Source organism: Pinus tabuliformis, chromosome 9 (assembly GCF_031772625.1).
Source record: "Pinus tabuliformis cultivar Carrire ecotype Pingquan chromosome 9, CPIR1, whole genome shotgun sequence".
In the NCBI taxonomy this organism is placed as follows: Eukaryota; Viridiplantae; Streptophyta; class Pinopsida; order Pinales; family Pinaceae; genus Pinus; species Pinus tabuliformis.
The window spans coordinates 1227498747-1227517644 of NC_142307.1; the positions used below are offsets into that span (position 1 = coordinate 1227498747).

Below are 18898 nucleotides of genomic sequence, written 5' to 3' on the forward strand. Positions count from 1 at the left end.
GATTTACTTAGAAGTAAAGGTCTTTACAGAATAGCCACAGACCAAGAGACCAAACCAAAAGATGAAGAAAAGGCAGCTAAAAGGGAAAATAAGCAAGACCAAGCACGTGGGTTGATAGGGATGTTTATTTCTCGAGATCTTAGATTCCATATTGTAGAACTTGATACTCCTGATGAAGCAATGAAACAGATTACTAAAGTCTTTGGAATTAAAAATGAACTTAAAGCCCATCAACTTGAAAATGAATTGCTTACATTGGACCCTAATAATTTTTCTTGCATTGAATATTTTTTGTCCAAGTTTAAGACCCTTAGACTTCTCTTGGAAGGTGTTAAGGTTAAGAAAGAAGATAGTAGCCTTATCTACTCCATTCTTACTAAGTTGGGACCAGCCTATTCTGTGTTTGTTTCCACCTTCCATTCTACAAGAAAAGTCTTCATTTCTCAAGGACAAGCCTACAAGTCCCCTTCCTTTGATTCCTTTTGTGATTCTTTAATAAGAGAACAAGAGAAACTCTGACACCTTGGTCTTCTTCATCTTGGAAACTCTTCTAAGAAAGCGTTAGCTGCCCAGCAGCAACCAAATTCAAAGAATCCTAGGAAGTTGTATCCTAAAAGGAATGGTCCTAAACCAAACAAGGGTCCTAAGCAATTTCCGCCTCTAAATGAAAAATCATTTCAACAAAATGATAAGACAAATAAAAACAAATGGAAGAAGATTGATAGACATTGAAACTTTTGTAATCGAGATGGCCACTTAGAATCCAAATGCTTTAAGAAGATGGAAGCCTTGGAAGTAGCAATGAAGAAGCATAACATCCATTTGGAGCAATCTTCAACTTCAACTTCATCTTTAGGAATGTCACTTTCTGCATGTGGTTGTCAAGCATCTCGGTCTGGCTATGCACTAAATGTATCTTCTTCTTCTCATTCTCATGAATGGCTCATTGATTCTGGAGCTTCTTATCACATGGCCAAAAACAAAGCCATGTTTTCTTCTTTAAATGATTGTAACACCAAAAATATATATGTTGGTGATGATAGATCTCTTAGTGTTGTAGGGACTGGAACTGTTCATCTAGACAATGGTCAGTTTAATGATGTATTATGTGTTCCAACCTTATCCTACAACCTTCTATCTGTATATCAGATAACCCATTCAGGTGAAGGTAAAATCGTTGAATTTTCACCTCACGATGTTGTAATTAAGGACCTAAGAGATCCTAGACATATTTTAGCTACTGGCATTGCTGATGATTCTACAAGGTTCTATAAGTTTCACAACTTTGGGTCATCAAATCTTCCCTCAGTATTTGTTGCTCATAATGATGAAGTGAGCAAACTTTGGCATGAGCGATTTGGTCACTTAAACTATCGCTCTCTTCAGAATCTATGTAAAGAAAATATGGTGACAAGTCTTCCAATGGTATCTTGCAGAGATGGTGTTTGTTCCGAATGTGTACTCGGAAAACATCATTGGGACATTTTTGAAAAACGTGCCTCTCGGCACGCCTCAGCCCCTTTACAGCTCGTGCATAGTGATTTATGTGGTCCACTTCCAGTTGCTTCATTCCCTGGCTACACGTATTTCTTAACTTTCATTGATGATTTCTCCAGACGCACTTGGGTATACTTCTTAAAACTCAAGAGTGATGTATTTAACATGTTCTTGGCCTTTAAGGCCTTTGTTGAAAAACAATCTAGACATGAAATTCTTAAGCTAAGATCTGATAATGGCGGAGAATATGTTAAAAACACATTCATCAACTTTTGCACTGAGAATGGAATTCAAATGCAACATATTGTTCCATATACTCCACAACAAAATGGTGTAGCTGAAAGGAAGAATCGCACCTTAAAGGAAATGGCTAATTGTATGCTTCAATCTAAAGGACTTAGTCTTAATTATTGGGCAGAAGCAATTAACTGTGCAAATTACATAATAAATTGCACTCCTACTAAGGTTTTAAAGAATATGACTCCAGAAGAAGCATGGAGCTCAATCAAACCAAATGTAAGTCACTTTCGTGTTTTTGGAAGTGAAGCATGGGCCCATATTCCAGATGAGAAACATAAAGCTTTAGAACCTAAGAGTGAAAAATGTATTTTTGTTGGATATTCTGAAGATGTCAAAGGATATAGACTTATTCCACTTAAGTCCAAAAATGTTATCATTAGAAGAGATGTAAAGTTTGCTGAAAATATATCGGCCTGCGAGCCTAGTTCGGCGGATGTGCCACCTCTCCCTATCTCTTCCACTTTTGAAAATATTTCTTCTTCATATGATGAAAGCGAGGATGAAAATCCTCCCCCACCTTCTCAGGATCCTCCTTCAGCTCCTCAGCTTCCAAAATGGGTCTGTGCTACTCGGAATGCAGTAGGTGATCTCGCTGGTGATCCTACAGATCAACGACGTACACGTTCTCAGTTCGAGAGAGCCTCTTCTTTACTGGCTCAAACTTTAGTGAATTATGATCTGACACCTTTGCAGAAGCTTCAGGCCATCTAGATTGGGAAACAGCTATGAATGAATAATATCATTGATTATTGGCAAATGATACATGGGATCTTGTTCCTCTACCAAAGGGATGAAAACTTGTTAGATGCAAATGGGTTTACAGAACCAAGTGTGGACCAAATGGGAAAGTTGATAAACATAAAGCTCGTCTTGTTGGTAAGGGTTTTTCACAAGTTGAAGGCATTGACTATACTGAAACCTTCTCCCTTGTTGCCAAAATGAACTCTATCCACCTTGTTCTTTCCCTTGCTGCGTCTTTCAAATGGTAAGTCCATCAGATGGATGTTAAATCCGCCTTCTTGCATGGGGACTTGCATGAAGAAATCTATATGGAACAACCTATTGGCTTTATACAAACAGACTCCAGCTTTGTATGTCGGCTTAAGAAATCCCTTTATGGTCTCAAGCAAGCTCCTCGAGCTTGGTATGCCAAAATGGATAACTTTCTTTTAGAAAATGGCTTTTCTAGGTGTCATTCTAACAATACTATCTACACCAAGAAAGTGGGCAAGTCTCTTATCATTCTTGTTCTTTATGTTGATGATCTTATCCTGACTGGTAGTGATCCCAACCTTATAAACCATGTGAAGTCTAGCCTTAAAAGAAAGTTTGAAATGACAGACTTAGGACACTAACATTATTTTCTTGGTCTTCAAATCTTGCAATCCAAGGAAGGTATTTCCCTTTCCCAATCCAAGTATGCCTGTGATATTCTACGCCATTTTCACATGGAAGACTGTAAGCCAGCCCCTTCCCCCTTTCAGTCTGGAGTCAAACTTTTAGTCACTTGTACTTCTCCTGAAGTTGATGCTACCTTATACCGTCAACTTGTAGGAAAACTTTTGTATCTAACCCATACTCGTCCTGACCTTTCCTTTGCTGTTGGCCTTGTTGCTCGGTTTATGCAAAACCCACGTGAAAGACATTGAAAAGCAATTAAAAGAATACTTCATTATGTTTGAGGTACAGTTCAGTTTGGAATTCATTACAATGCCGAAGCATCTCCTCTATTGGTTGGTTTCACTGATTCCGATTGGGTTGGTGACCCTGATGATCGGAAGTCTACTGCAGGTTATGTGTTCACTCTTGGTTCAGGACCTATTACATGGGCTTGCAAGAAACAAGGTGCCATTTCTCTTTCTTCAGCAGAAGCAGAGTATCGTGGTGCCGTAGAAGCTAGTAAGGAAGCCCTGTGGCTTCGTCAGATCCTGTCAGAGTTTGGCTTTCAGCAGCAGCATCTGACTACACTTTGGTGTGATAATCAAAGTGCCATTCAACTATGCAAAGATCCAGTCCAGCATCAGCGCAGCAAACACATTGAACTGCACATGCACTTCATCAGAAAGCTCATTCATGACCATGCTATTGAAGTGCAATATTGTTCAACAGATGATCAAGTTGCAGACATCTTTACAAAGGCTCTCACAGAGGCAAAGTTCACTAAACTTTGATTTATGGTTGGAGTTCAGGAGTTGTCACTAAGGGGGGATAGGCTCTAGTGCCTCCTTCCTTCTCCTATTGTGTCATATTTGTAAATCCTTCAATCATATCGCAAGTTGTTCTTAAGGGGGGATGTTAGGATATTCCGACACATAGGAAATAGTTAAGTACAACTTGGTCTAGTATAGAGTTAGGTAAAGTGTGTTTCTTTACTATGTATATTTTGTAACTTACAATCCGACGGTTACGATATGTAGTGATCCGACGGTTCATTCTCTCCTCGATATTACCGACACTTGATCCGTGGTTTAACACCCGATTGGTCCATGATTTCTATTTAAAGAGCATGGAGGGTCATTTGTATGTTAACCATTCATGAGAGAAGCTTATGTAAATTGTCATTCTTTTATTAATAAATTGCCTGAAGTGGCCGCGTTGGCTCACGCCGTGCACTGTTTCCCTCTTTGAGGGTTTTCCTTTGGTGTTCTATCTGAGGAACTTACCCTGTAAATTCCTACATAAAATGTATTTTTTCTAAATACAATATCACGATTCATTGTTTTACATAAATTTTATATATTCACGTTAATTGTAATTTTTAAATTTTTTTTAAATATATAAATAAAAAAGTGATAGAACTTTGCCAGTGTGTATGACTAAGTCATTAAAATATTTTATTTAATGGATTTTGTGAAGATTTTGTCATTTACGTTTAAAACAAACAAAAAAAATATTATAGATTTGGAAAATGTCAAAAGATATAATATAATAGATGATCATTCTCAAAATAGTAAACTACTTTTTAATAAAATAATTTTCATTACACTATTTTCCTTATTTATAATTAAAATAATAATATGGAAACTTCCAGTGATTCAGTTTTGTATTCCCAGTTCCATCGGCAGGGTATGCTAATTTAGACCAAGATTCCACATTGACGACTGTCCGTTAACTATAAAGGTGGATGGGTATTAACGAGACGGCACATGGTAACTAGAGAATCCCACGCAGGCTAATTCCGAGACCTTCAATTTCTGACTGTAACTCCTAAGTGATTGGTAGGTCTTCTCGCTGTGATTGGTATTCTCGCTCGAGAGGCAGGCCACAATATCTATCGCATGAAAATTCTGGCAAGGTAGAAAAGCCCATCTTCCAGTGATTGCTACGCAGCTGTTGGAAATACTTTATAAAATCTTTTCCAATAAAATATACAACTTTGATATCAATGGATTACATTACAATCGGACATATCATCTTACTCCAAATCTCCGATGATATGCGTCAACAACCGTAAATCGTCTTTATTATTTACCCATACACATCGGAAATAAATAACACGATGCGTCAGTAGAAAAATTATTTTCCTCCGCCAGGGAGTGCGAGGCAAACGATCGAATCTATAAAATGAGACAAAGTGAGATTTTGCATACAAAATGGATTAGGAAATAGAGGTGGAGCGGCTCTACTTGACTACGAGAGGAGATAAGTTATGCCCCGAATTTAGGGACCTTCGCAGATGAGACAACTGCTATGAAATGCTCCGCAACCAGTCGCCTCTGGACTTTTCCCGTTACAGTTTTCGGGATACAGTCTGTAATGAATACCCTTTTCGGTATTTTGAATGTGGCCAAATTTTTATTGCATAAATCCCTTATTTCTCTTTCAGTTACAGTGACCCCATCCCTTGGAACCACCGCTGCGTTGATCTGTCACGTCACAACCAGATTCAGAGGAATCTCTTTCGTTAATTAAACCACAATTTTCTTAATAAATTTATTAGCTAAATCTAGGAAAAATATGCTGAACGCGAGTAAATCACCTCTTCTCCGTATTTGTCATCAGGAACCGCAAAAGCAACAGCCTCGGCCACTGCTGGGTGCGACAGTAACACAGCGTCTACTTCCATAGGTGATATTTTCTCGCCTGTAAAATAGTTTCAAACGTTAATTCACAAATTAATCAAAACTCAACCCTGTCCTAGCTTATTGGTGTTTACCTCCTCGATTGATAAGCTCTTTAATTCGCCCAATCAGAAACAGGTATCCATCGCTGTCAAGGTAACCGAGGTCTCCGGTGTGAAACCACCCGAACTGAAAACCGGTTTTATTGGCTTCTGGGTTGTTTTGATAACCCTGTGTAACGTTCAAACCCCGTATACAGACCTCACCGCTACATCCCTGTTTCTGAACAACTCCGTTGTGATCCAGAATGGCTAATTCCTGCCCTACCGCCTTGCCCACGGATCCCGGTTTATGAACACCACGATGTGGCAACGGATTGGACGTCATCAAATGAGAAGCCTCTGTCATTGCGTAAGCTTCAAGAACAGGAGCGCCGAAGGCTTGCTCCAGATGCTCCAGTATTGCTGGAGCCAGAGAGGCGCTGCAGCTTCTGATGAATCGTAGCTTTGGATACTCGCTCTCAGGCTTTGTGATGTGCCTCTCTAGCAAAATTTGGTGAATGGTAGGCACCGCTGTGTACCAAGTAGCACCGTAGGTTTTCATATCGTTCCAAAACGTTGAGGACGAGAATCGACCGGCAGACGGAATTACGACGCTTCCGCCTGCGACCATGGACGAGAGCAATGACGCTACGAGACCATGGACGTGAAAGAGCGGTAAGACAATGACGGTTAGGTCGGAGGGCGAAAGCTCATACACGTCTATGATGTGTTTCGTGGATGCCGCCAGGTTTAATTGCGTCAACGGGACTCCCTTTGGCCGGCTAGTGGTGCCAGACGTGTGAAGAAATAATGCCAAGTCGTCTTCCAGGTTAAGGTCGGTATCGCTAGCCTCATCGCTGCCCTCTGATCCCACGAAGTTCGATCTCGGATGGAAGTCGACTGTTGCATTTCTGTCGGTATCGAGATCGAATTGTAATGCGGCCACAGCGAGACCGAGCTTTATGGCTGCCATTTCGGCCGACGAATTTCCTTCCGTGGATACCATAAGCATTTTGGACCCGGAATCTTCTAAATAGAACTCAAATTCCTCTTCAGTGTAGGCAGAATTCAGTGGTGCTGCAACTGCTCTGGCCCTTATCACCGCAAGGAACAGTATCACGAACTGCGCCAAAGACGCACTAACATATTCAGCGATGAAATATGAACCTGACCCATCATGTCATGAAATTACCTAAACTATCCTTTAATGATGACTATTTTTCCCTTCAAAACAGCAGATTACAAAAAAACGGGCACAATCTGCAACTGTAAGAGATCTAACAGAATGAAGGGGGGATAAAAGAGGAAAACCAAAATTTCAGGGAATCCTGGGATAAAAGACATAGAGAAAACAACAATGACTTGAGAGATTCTGTTAAAAAGTTGTAGGAATATTGCTTAAACCAAAGGGAAAAGCGTAGCGTGAATCTTTACCTCAATAGAGTTAGGAAAGGTGAGAGCCACCACATCCCCTCTTCCGATCCCGGCGTTTCTTAGCTCGGCGGCACAGATATTGACGAGCCTTTGCAGTTCCGCGTATGTAACTTCGAATTTCCCGGGCAGAATGATAGCCTTGTGTTGGGGAAACTCGTCGCAGGCATAGTTTAGAAGCGCACTCAGAGTCAGAGGACGGAATTCTCCTTTGCTTGCCATTGAATAGGAATAGAGAGAGGATCGCTCACAGGTTTATCACAACTGGAAATATCAGGCACATAAAAGCGATAACCCACCAGATGTAAAAACTCCAGCAACAATTTTTCAAAATCCCGACAACACGAGAGGTATAAATTGCCCTCTGTTGACAGGGAGGAATTCAGGAATTCACGGCAGAGAAAATATTGAAGCGAAGAAATCCGAAAATGTATAGAGCAATCAATCAAGTAAAAAAAAAAACGAAAGTAGCTGAGATGAACTTGAACGTTACTGAAAAACTATGAAAACGTCCAATGTAGACAATGTCGAATATTGTGTATTCATTCGAAGGGAACACCCCTTCATATTTATATACATAAATGCGTTCCAGCATTTCGCGGTGTAACCTAAATTCTAAGTTGGCTGCACCTTCCATTCTAACATTTGATGGAGCACGGTCATGTTGCCAGGTAGAAGGAGCGTGCCCCATGGAACCTCACCCTCACTCTGCTCACCAGTACCGCTGTTTCTTTTGCTTATAAAATGACCCACTTAATTTTAAATTTGATCGATCATCATAATGTTTGTTGTTAACCGTAAGGAGGCGGCCCACTCATTCGCTCCACATCCAGAGCATCTCATTTTCTTTATTTTATGCTCCCAAATCGCTGCATGCGTGTCGATTGTGGTTTTCGTGATTTCATCCATTACGTGGGCTGACATTTGTCGATTGTCTAGGACGAGACAAAAGCGGTAGTTTAAGCTCGCCGTGAGATTATTACATAATTAATATTATGTTCATCAAGCGCAGGGCCAAAAGTATGGTTTACGTATTATATTCGATAATCAATTTTTTTTATTGGTATCTTTCATTGGTTTCATGTAAAATTTAAATTTGTATTTGAAAAAAATGGTTTCGAATTATGGTTCGGAATTATAAATATCGGTAACATAATCTCCCGAATTATCATGTTAATTATGGTTTGGAATTATAAATATCAATACCATAATCTACCAAATTATCATATTAATTATGTTAATTATCATATTAATTATGGTTTGGAATTATAAATATCAGTACCATAATCTACCAAATTATCATGTTAATTATGTTAATTGCGGAGGGAAAATTCAAAATAAAAATGTTATGAATTTTCCAAATAAAAATGAAGCACATTCATATATAATGATGATTTATATTTGTATATTAAAAAATACAATTAAAGTAATGTAAAAATGTAATTTCGCTAAAACTTAATATTGCATGACTAAATTATCATGTTAATTGCGTAGCGAAAATCCAAATTAAAAATGTTCAGAATTTTCCCAATAAAAATGAAGCACGTTCGTATATAACGAGGATCGTAATAAAGAGGATGTATAATAAAGGGTTGTTGGACTTGGTGTGTGGATTCTGAAGTAGGTAACCACCTAAAGATTTATCCTTCCTGCATTTCTCTCGTGTGATTTAAATACTTAAACTTATGTGAAATTATCAACTTTCAAGCTTAAAAAGACAAAATATTATTATTTTATATAAAAAAATAAAAAATTATCATTTGTTTTTTCAATTATTTATTTACTTTTCACTATAGTTTTTCTATCATTCAAAAAGTCTTGATGATGGATTTTTTTTGGATTAGAAACGTCCACCAAAGATAATCACTACTATGCATATTCCAAAATTTAACTCAACAAAAACTAACCACAAGTTTTAAATCCAATATTATTTCCCTATAAAGAGGGGATAATGAGGGGATACATGGAATTATATCAATTTACTCGAAAAATAAGGATTAAAATTGCACACGAAGAGCAGTGGACCTTGAATTTCTTAAAAGCTATTATGATAGCAACTTAGTCCCTTCCTTCCCTAGGTTAATCATAGATTGCAAAATCGTTATAAGGAAAAGTTGTTTTTTAAATTTTAATTTAGGTTTTGACCTTATTTGTTGCCAACTTTTTAATTCTATCCATTTTATCATTTGTTCTTTTAGCTATTTATTCACTTTCCGCTATAGCTCTTCTATCATTCCTTCAAAAAAACCTTGATGATGGATCCCCTTTGGGATTCCAAACATACAAGAAATATGACCACTATCGTAGATACTTTGAAATTTAGCTCAACAATAACTAACCACAAAAGTTTGAAATCCAACTAAAAATAACTTTTTTAAACCAATGTAAATAAAATAATGCACTTAATAATTAATTATTTAATATTTAATTAAAATTATAATATTAATTAATATTTTAGTAAAAGATAATGAAAAGATAATGATCATAATTTGAGTTAATTAAGTTTTCATACCGATGATAACTACGAAATAGTTATGAGTAATATATTTTTATAAATTTAACATTTGAATTATTATGTGAATAAAGTTTTTAATTTCTGGTTTTATAAACAAACGTTTTCATATATTAATTTTAAAATTAAATTATTATTATTACTAATTAAAATTTTTATATTATAAATTAAGATAAATAATATTTTAAATAAAATTTGATTTGTAAAAAAATATATAACTTTATGATAATGATTATGAGCATCTCTCCTTATTAGTCGAGAGTGGTTACGCACCTTAAAAGTCCTATGGTCCAGTGCCTCCGAACCTTATGGTTGCACCTAAAGGTCTCTCTCCCGTTGGTCGAGCCTGTTTCTGCATCCTTTCCTTAACAGTTGAGCCTGCTTACACATCCTTATGGTCGAGCCCCTCTCTTTATTAGTCGAGCGGCTTACGCACCCTGCCGGTCCTCACCTTCAGTGCCCAAATAAGAGGGATTGACTCAAAAAAAACGAGGACTGTTTTTTAAAAATAATATTAAATTATACTATCTATTTTTATTACTATACAAATATAAAATTGTGGATGTTTTATTTCACAAGTAATCATTAAAAATTAAAATAGATTTTTAAATAAATTATATTTATATAAATGTACACTATTTAATATTTATAATTAAATTAGTTATATATATATATATATATATATATATATATATATATAATTGGAATTAATTATATATATAATTTGAATTACCTTTTTCTTATATATTTATAATTTAAATAAAGGTAAACTTTTCTCTATAGTAATGATCAATAAAATTAAAAATAACATTAAATTATAATATTTTTTTTAAAAAATTACTTACATATACCTAAAAAGAAATGAGTTTTTATAATAAAAAAATCTTGAAAGTTTCATATATATAATAATTGAAAATAACGTTAAACTATACTATCTTTTTTAAGAAAACTAGTTACATATACATAAAAATATGTGTTATTTGATATATCTATAGAATAGATTGAAGGTATGAAAAAGACAAATTCTGCTATATTATAAAGATCAATATAAAAGAATAATATTATTTTATTTAAAAGATTATGATATAAATATTTAATAATTGTAGACATTGTCTTTTTAATCTTTTAAAACAAATAAATACCTGAGAGTAATATTTTATATTATGGATGAAATAATATTTACTCTAATCTAAGAACAATTACAAGATAATTGAAGTAAGTAATATTGATTATAATGGTTGAAGGTAACATTAATGAGGTTTTAGTATCCAATTTAAAAAATGGTCATTATAATAGTCAAAAGGAAGATTAACAGTGTCTTTATATCCAATTTTCACATTAGCCAAGCTTTCAACTAAATTAATGGTTAAAGGAATGTTTTTTATATCCAAAGCCACATTTTCAGCGAAAGTTATAATTGTTGAAAAATTTGAAACACTATTGTTGACCATGTGTACATGGGTTGTCATTTTTATCTTCTAGATATGTTTCAATTATCAAAATATAAATTAAATTCATATTTTTAATGAAAAAAATGAGATACGTATACTGATTCAAATTCCTAAATTATCAAATAAAATCTCCATAGAATTTTATTTCAAAACTTACTTACAACTCAGGAAAATAAAGATAAAAAGATTATTGCTCAATTCAAATATGATAAACTTCTGCACCATATTTATATTACAAATAGTAGTATTATTAATTAAATATTAACAAGTACCAATAAAAGTGATTGTTCTTCATTTGTAATGATGTGGAATGTACTTAATGTCATCACTCACAACATTAACACATATTTATAATTATTGCTCAATTCAAATATGATAAACTTGTGCACCATATTTATATTACAAATAGTAGTATTATTAATTAAATATTAACCAGTACCAATAAAAGTGATTGTTCTTCATCTGTAATGATGTGGAATGTACTTAATGTCATCACTCAGAACAATAACACATATTTATTTCTTTGATACTCAGATTACTAACTCATACAATAATTCTAATCCATCATTCCTCTTTCCCTTCGAACCTTGGAGCCAGAAAATGAAATCCCTTTCTCTTCCATGCAATCTCTAGGGTTATTCCAAAGTTATTCCACATTCCTCCAGAGGCCAAAAAAATCTCTCATCTAAAAACCTTAAGAGTCTTAGTTGTACACACCGAGTGCTCATATGGCATTCTCACATGCTCTTGAGAAATTTGCTCAACACAAAACACACCAATAAAAAAATAGCTTAAATATCCACACAAATTTCAATTTCAACTAATTTATTTTCCATATATGATATGTTTTCCATTCCATTTGTAATATTAGATTTTCCTTCTCCTCCACTCTTGCGCTCTAAAATTTTACCATTTTCATATTAAAAAAAATTGCAAATAAAAATTTCTAATGTAATGAGATGACACTATAATTTTTTTATAAAATAAATTTATCGATCATCATAAAAAATAAACTATATGATAAGGCATTATCATTAATTTCTTCGAAAGAAACAAATTAAACTTTTAATAAAAATATTGACGAATTAAATATTATTATAATTAGAAAATAGATTAAAGTGAATTAATTAAAATTTTAATAATAATATTCGGGAATTAAATATAATAATGGTTGTAATTTCTAAAAGAATTTTAATTAATTTTTGTAAATGCACATTAATTTATAAAAATATTTATTTTATTAAAAAAATTAAATAAAAAAAAAACAAAATTCTTAGTGAAATTACGATAATGGTTTACAAAATGAAAACACATTAATTTATAAGATTTTTTTATTTAAAAAATTAAATGACAAAATAAAATTCTTATCGAAGCCATGATAATATGTTTAGCAGGAAGTTAAAACATTTTATAATTTATAATTTTTTTATAATTATATTGAGAATTTAGTTATAAAAAATATTGAATTTTAATTATTTATTATTAAAATTAAATTTTATATTTTTAAATATATAAATGAATTTATTTATTTAAATAATTTAGTTATATTTTTTAATTTATTTAAGAAATTAGTTAGTTATGATTAATTTTTATGGAAATGGTTATAGATAAACGACTTAATTAATGTGATTGAATCGCAAAAATGATATCTAATATATTTATTTATTTCAAATATATACAATCAAAAATAAAACCAATTATATTTATGTTTATAAAATAAAACGAGTTATATTTATATTTACATAGATATTGATTAATTAGATTTGATGAATAGTTTATATTTAAATTTTAAGAATATGTGTTTCAACTAAACTTAAGCTTATCTTTACTAAAGAAACTCAATTATATTTATATATTAGTTATTGACATATCATTTATTTAGCCATCAAAGTGGATGTGGATATCTCAATGGAAGGGAAGATACTAGAAACATTGAACATCTATAAAATGAGATTTTTTTTTTTTAAAGAAATCACATTATTGTCTTTTCTCCTTCTAATATATTGTTTAGTTGGTGATGATTGTGATATGAATTATTATATATATTATGAAAATTAAAGTTTAAATATTTTTTATTAATTTGAGTGTATGAAGGTATTTAAAGGTTATAATGGTGTTTGTTGGGTATGATCCCATAAACTAATCTAATTTTCATTTTTTCTAATTAAAAAAAGGAATATCTAATGATTTGTTTTCATGTTTACATGGAGTTGATATAGTGTTTACAATAATGATTAAGACTAAAATATCAAAGGAAATATAGGTATATAATATGCTTCTTATGCTAATTATAAAATAAGAATGTGCATGAAATTAGAAAAACACAATTAAAATAATAAATAACTAAAAACCATATGACTATTAATTAGTGATTTTTGAGAAAAAAATATTTGTAGAAGAGAAAAATCACACTCCACAACATCTTCAATGTATCTTTTAACTACTAGTAAATGGTTGCAATGCATTCCAATGACTCCATGCTCTCAACAAGGGTACTAAAGGTTTTAGAGAAATTTATGCAACATAGGAATAGTTAAAGGTTCTTACTACCTCGATCTAATGAACTAAATAAATAGGCGTAAAATAACTATAAAAAATTAATGTTTTTCCAATTCTACATTCTAAAACCGTCAACAATTAATTGGGAAACCATTGTTTCTCAACATTCATTACATGTTACTAATCAATATTTATAACATACTAGTAATCAATATTTATTCCCTCATATTCATTAGTGTTTTATTACCTACTATTATCAATATTTATTGAGGTAATTTCTCTACTACAAAATTGCAAGGAGTAAGATACACCTAGCTCATTGTTCTCCAACTTGTCATATACCTTGCAAGATTCAAAAGGAGAATACACCAAATTGTGAGTTCATTAGTAGTAGTAGTGAGGCCCATAAACTCACAACGTCACTTGAATTTTCTCATACTAACCAGTTTATCAATGTATCTACAACATTATAGTATGTGTCAACATTCCCTAGCATCAACTTTCTCTAAATTCACCTTTCTATCCTCTACCATGTCACAAATTAAATGATACTAGATATCAATATGATTTTTCTTGCATGAAAGGTCTAGTTCTTAGTTAGACAAATGACATTTTTATTATCACATTGAATTGTATTATCTTCTGAACTTGTACCTACATTTGGAGATAATTTCATAAGGCAAATGGAATCATTATATGCATGAGTAGTTACCATATACTCCAGTAGTGGACAATGAAATCATTACTTGTCATGTCTTCATCCAACTTGCTACTCCATCAAATAGTCAAACACATATATACTAGTATCTTTTTTTCTATTTACATCCATTTCAAAATCAAAATCCGCATAATCCTATATATCCACTAAGTGTTGGTCACTTGAAATATCAGTATGATAAAAAGTGAAGTATTTGAAGTAACATATAGATACTTAAAAAGCCTCTTCCTACAACCCAATGTTCATGTCTAATATTAGCCATGAAACGACTCAAGACACCCACTACTTAGGAAATGTTGGTCTAGTATAAGCCATAATATACATTAGACTACTAACTATACTAGAATAAGGAACAAAAACCATATCCCCCATGTCCACAGGTGACTTCTCACAAAATTAAAAACATTTAATGCTTTCAATCTACATGATAAAATGTCGCAGTACAAAGTTTACATACTTACTCTTGCTCAACTAAATCTTTAGGTTGACCTTGTCTCTCTTGACCTTTATTTCTAAGATAATTTTTTTGGTCTGAAAGTCCTTCATGTCAAATTGCGTTCAAATATGAGACTTTAAATCATGAATCACATCCTTATTGTTACAAAAGAAAATGTATCGTTTGCATACAAAGTGATAAGAAAGAAATACCCATCACAATTTTGTAATATAAACAATACTATAATTTGGACCTCGAAAATCCCAATCCCAACAGAAAATAATTAAACTTTGGTACCACATTCTGGGAGACTATTTAAGATGATAAAGAATTCTTTAATTTGTAAACCAATGACACTTTACCTCTTTTCAATATAGTGTTATGGCTGCATCATATAGATCTTCTCCAAGTCACTATGTAGAAACATTGTTTTTCACATCCATCTATTGCATCTCTAAATCAAAAGATATTATTATAAATAATAAAAAATATGTAGATGTTAACTCCATTGTATTAAGCGGTATATGGAATTGTGTTATTTATTTTAATTTCATTCTCATACAACAAACTTTGAAAAACAAAAATGACTACTATTATTATTCCTCAAGACTTTAATCTTCATACTAGTATGATTTTCCAAACAAAATTTGCATTCCTTAAATTAACTAAAACCCACCAATTTTATTTTGAGAATATATAACCACATCATTATTAGTCCCTGCCATCTGGCAATGGCCAGGGACTATAGTAATCGATTTTTAGAGATTTAGCATTACTTTAAGCTGCTTATCCTGCTAAATAACCATTTGTTATCACGAATATCCAAACTTTTTAAACTTTTTAAACCGTACTCCATTTCATCGTCTTATTTGGCCTCTTTTTGAGGCATGGAGGCGGAAAGCATAGGTTATATGATATTTTTTCATATTTACGAATTCGCTTCAAACAAATTCTCTTCAAACTAATGCCGTTCGATGTTAGCATTAAATCCCAAGCATTTTATGTTAAGATTAATTCAAAGCTCATAAGCTTCACGGCAAGGTCTGGCATGTCCGCCACGTACCACCGCTTCTTTGCCAGATTGCATAAGAGAGTTTCCTTATAAGCCAAAGTCTTTGAGTAGTCTTTGAGTCTTCGGAGTCCCTGAGTCTTCTGCGCTATTAGTCTAATGAAGCTTTCTGCATAATAATGGAGTCTAGTCCCTTGCTAATACTTTGGCTGTAATCCTATGGGCTGGAAGTTGATTTTCCATTGCAGGCTTGAAGAGACGAGTGATATGAAAATGATAGGTGGTTACTCACCCAGGAAATTTCAACAGCGGAAATGTCTGTTTGGCCTCCTTCGTACAAAAACTTGACAGCAAGAAAATTTGGGTACACACTGTTTCCGTCTACCTTGATATATAACAAATTTTCAAGAAATTCGCAGAAAAAACCATTAAATTTTTAGGTGCAAACAATATTATTCTTACGCTCTAATAGATGACAACTTTTCAAGTAAGTCATGGAATAAAATCAATAATTTTTAGGAGCAAAGGATTCATAAACGATATCGTTATTGTGCAGTAATATATGACAAATTTTCAAGAAAAATTATCAATTTTCAGCTGCAAAGATTAATTTAATTTTCTGCTGTGATATATGAGGATTTTTCACATATAATTAAATAAGTGTACCATTAAAGATGACGAATTGAAGACCATGTATCACATCCCAACCAGAAAGCAATTATATTAGTTGAACATGTATGCAGTTACCAGTTTATTGACCTGCACGCCTTACTAGTCCTCCGGTAAATAGGTTACTAAAACAGATAATTCATAAGCAGTGTATTAATTCACCTGGAATAACTTATTTTTTCTTTTCAACAAGAAACTATTGTATATCCAAGATAAAATCTACAGCATCCCAACCAGAAAGCAATTCTATTAATTGAACAGGTATGCAGTTACCAGTTTACTAACCTGCAGATAATATGATGGCAAATGCGCATCTATACTGCTGTTTGCTTCTCTGTCACTTAGCTATCTCCCTCTTAAGGTTGAAGAAATCACTAAGGTTTCGCTGATTTGATGCAAAATTTGTAGAAAATGCGCATCTATACTGCTGTTTGCTTCTCTGTCACTTAGCTATCTCCCTCTTAAGGTTGAAGAAATCACTAAGGTTTCGCTGATTTGATGCATCGACTTTCAAGGTCCGACTTCAAAGATGAAAGGCCCGACAAAAGAATTCAGAAAGGTCCGATTAGAACTTCGATCCAGAGCTTGAAGAAATTGCAGAGGATGGGACGGCTCAAAAACCCTTTGTTTTTGTGGAAGCCTTCAAGAAACAAAAGACTGTAGAAGGGGCACAGGGAATTGATGCAAATATGCAAAAGGAGTTTTGGACAGGGGTTTCGCTGATTTGATGCATCGAGTTTCAAGGTCCGACTTCAAAGATGAAAGGCCCGGCAAAAGAATTCAGAAAGGTCTGATTAGAACTTCGATCCAGAGCTTGAAGAAATTGCAGAGGATGGGACGGCTCAAAAACCCTTTGTTTTTGTGAAAGCCTTCAAGAAACAAAAGACTGTAAAAGGGGCACAGGCAATTGATGAAAATATGCAAAAGGAGTTTTGGACAGGGGTAGAGAATCCAGTGCAGTTCGCGGTAGGCGGTCAGAGTAAATCACCTCAGGTTGAGCAGTTTTTTGTGCCTCGCTCCATCCGTTATCGCAGAGCAATTGAACGTGTCGAGGAGCGAGGGGATATGTGTCATTTTGTCACCGCTCCTCTTCTTTACGTGTCTGTCTGCTTGTTTTCCATTCATCTGTAAAACACATCATGCCTACCCACGTTATTTGTTTTCTTGTTTATTTTCGAATCTCCTCAAAATGATACGACATTTATGCACTAATTTCTTCACTTTTTATTTTTATTATTATCATTATGTATATTATGTGTTTTATATAATCTTATAAAGGTTTGTTTTTAGTATATATATTTCAAGATTATTATAAAAAGATTAATTACCTTTTGATAAAATATTAATTACCTTGATTTTTTTTAAACGCCTTGCTTCGATTTCCCCATGAGTCGAGGGTCTTTATCAAATATATCTCATTAGAAATGGTAAAGACGAACCTTGCGGTCTCAATCCGGAATGCCTGGTAGCCATTTTGTTCGACCAGGAGCAAGCCGCTGTGCGTTTTCCTAAGGCCAAAAAAAAAGCTGTCAATTGATCCCGGACTGGGAATTCTGAATCTGCCTTTGTCTCTTTCTCTCCTACCCGCATCTATACTGTTGTTTGCTTCTCTGTCACTTAGCTATCTCCCTCTTAAGGTTGAAGAAATCACTAAGGTTTCGCTGATTTGATGCATCGACTTTCAAGGTCCAACTTCAAGCATTCATGTAATCTTCCAATTTCGGCTGAGACTCGGCTGCACAAGCCAACTTATGCTCCCACTGTTGTTGCTCTAGATAATGCCTTTCCCATTCTGTGTCATCCCTGCGACATTCAATTTCTATGATCAAGGAATTTCCCTTGCAGATGACGGTGGGCTAACTCGTATCTTTCAACAATGGTTATCTCTCCAACGACTGACCCATATTCCAGAAGATGCATTGATTGATCGAATGGACATTGGGTATGCATGCACCCCAGATCCAGAAGAAGGCATTTGATATGCATGAAGAAGGCATTTGATATGCATGTAGATTAGCGCTCTTGGCATGAGAGATACGTGGTTGTGTTGAGGCTTTTTTATAAAACACGTGTATCAGTGACCGTTTCATGCGTTGATACACCGTTGGTTAGATATAACATGGCCTAGAGTATGTGTAATCTTGTTCATTATTGTTCATTGCGATAGGAAATATGATAAAGTTAATGAGAGTGCAGTGTAATTCGATATATAGAACAACAGATACACCAACGGCTAACGCAGGCAACCATGTTATAAAACCACTAAATAATGCC

General features: G+C 33.8%; 1 protein-coding gene across 1 annotated transcript; it reads right to left on the bottom strand.

Annotated features, from left to right (window-relative positions):
- Positions 1-5148: 5148 nt before the first annotated feature.
- On the bottom strand, positions 5149-7846 carry LOC149152966 (oxalate--CoA ligase-like). The gene is made up of 4 exons (XM_089439573.1): positions 7334-7846; positions 5954-7022; positions 5777-5880; positions 5149-5663 (listed from the first exon to the last, which is right to left on the bottom strand). The coding sequence occupies exons 1-4, from the start codon at positions 7550-7552 to the stop codon at positions 5445-5447; spliced, it is 1611 nt and encodes a 536-aa protein (XP_089295699.1). The 5' UTR covers positions 7553-7846; the 3' UTR covers positions 5149-5444.
- Positions 7847-18898: the final 11052 nt, after the last annotated feature.

What these genes read in the sequence shown, in the direction of transcription:
- LOC149152966 (XM_089439573.1), bottom strand. Translation starts at nt 7,552, where the DNA reads ATGGCAAGCAAAGGAGAATTCCGTCCTCTGACTCTGAGTGCGCTTCTA. An exon ending in AGAGCTTATCAATCGAGGAG is followed by an intron (nt 5,881 to 5,953) that starts GTAAACACCAAT and finishes ACTATTTTACAG; the next exon opens with GCGAGAAAATATCACCTATG. An exon ending in ATGACAAATACGGAGAAGAG is followed by an intron (nt 5,664 to 5,776) that starts GTGATTTACTCG and finishes GTGACGTGACAG; the next exon opens with ATCAACGCAGCGGTGGTTCC.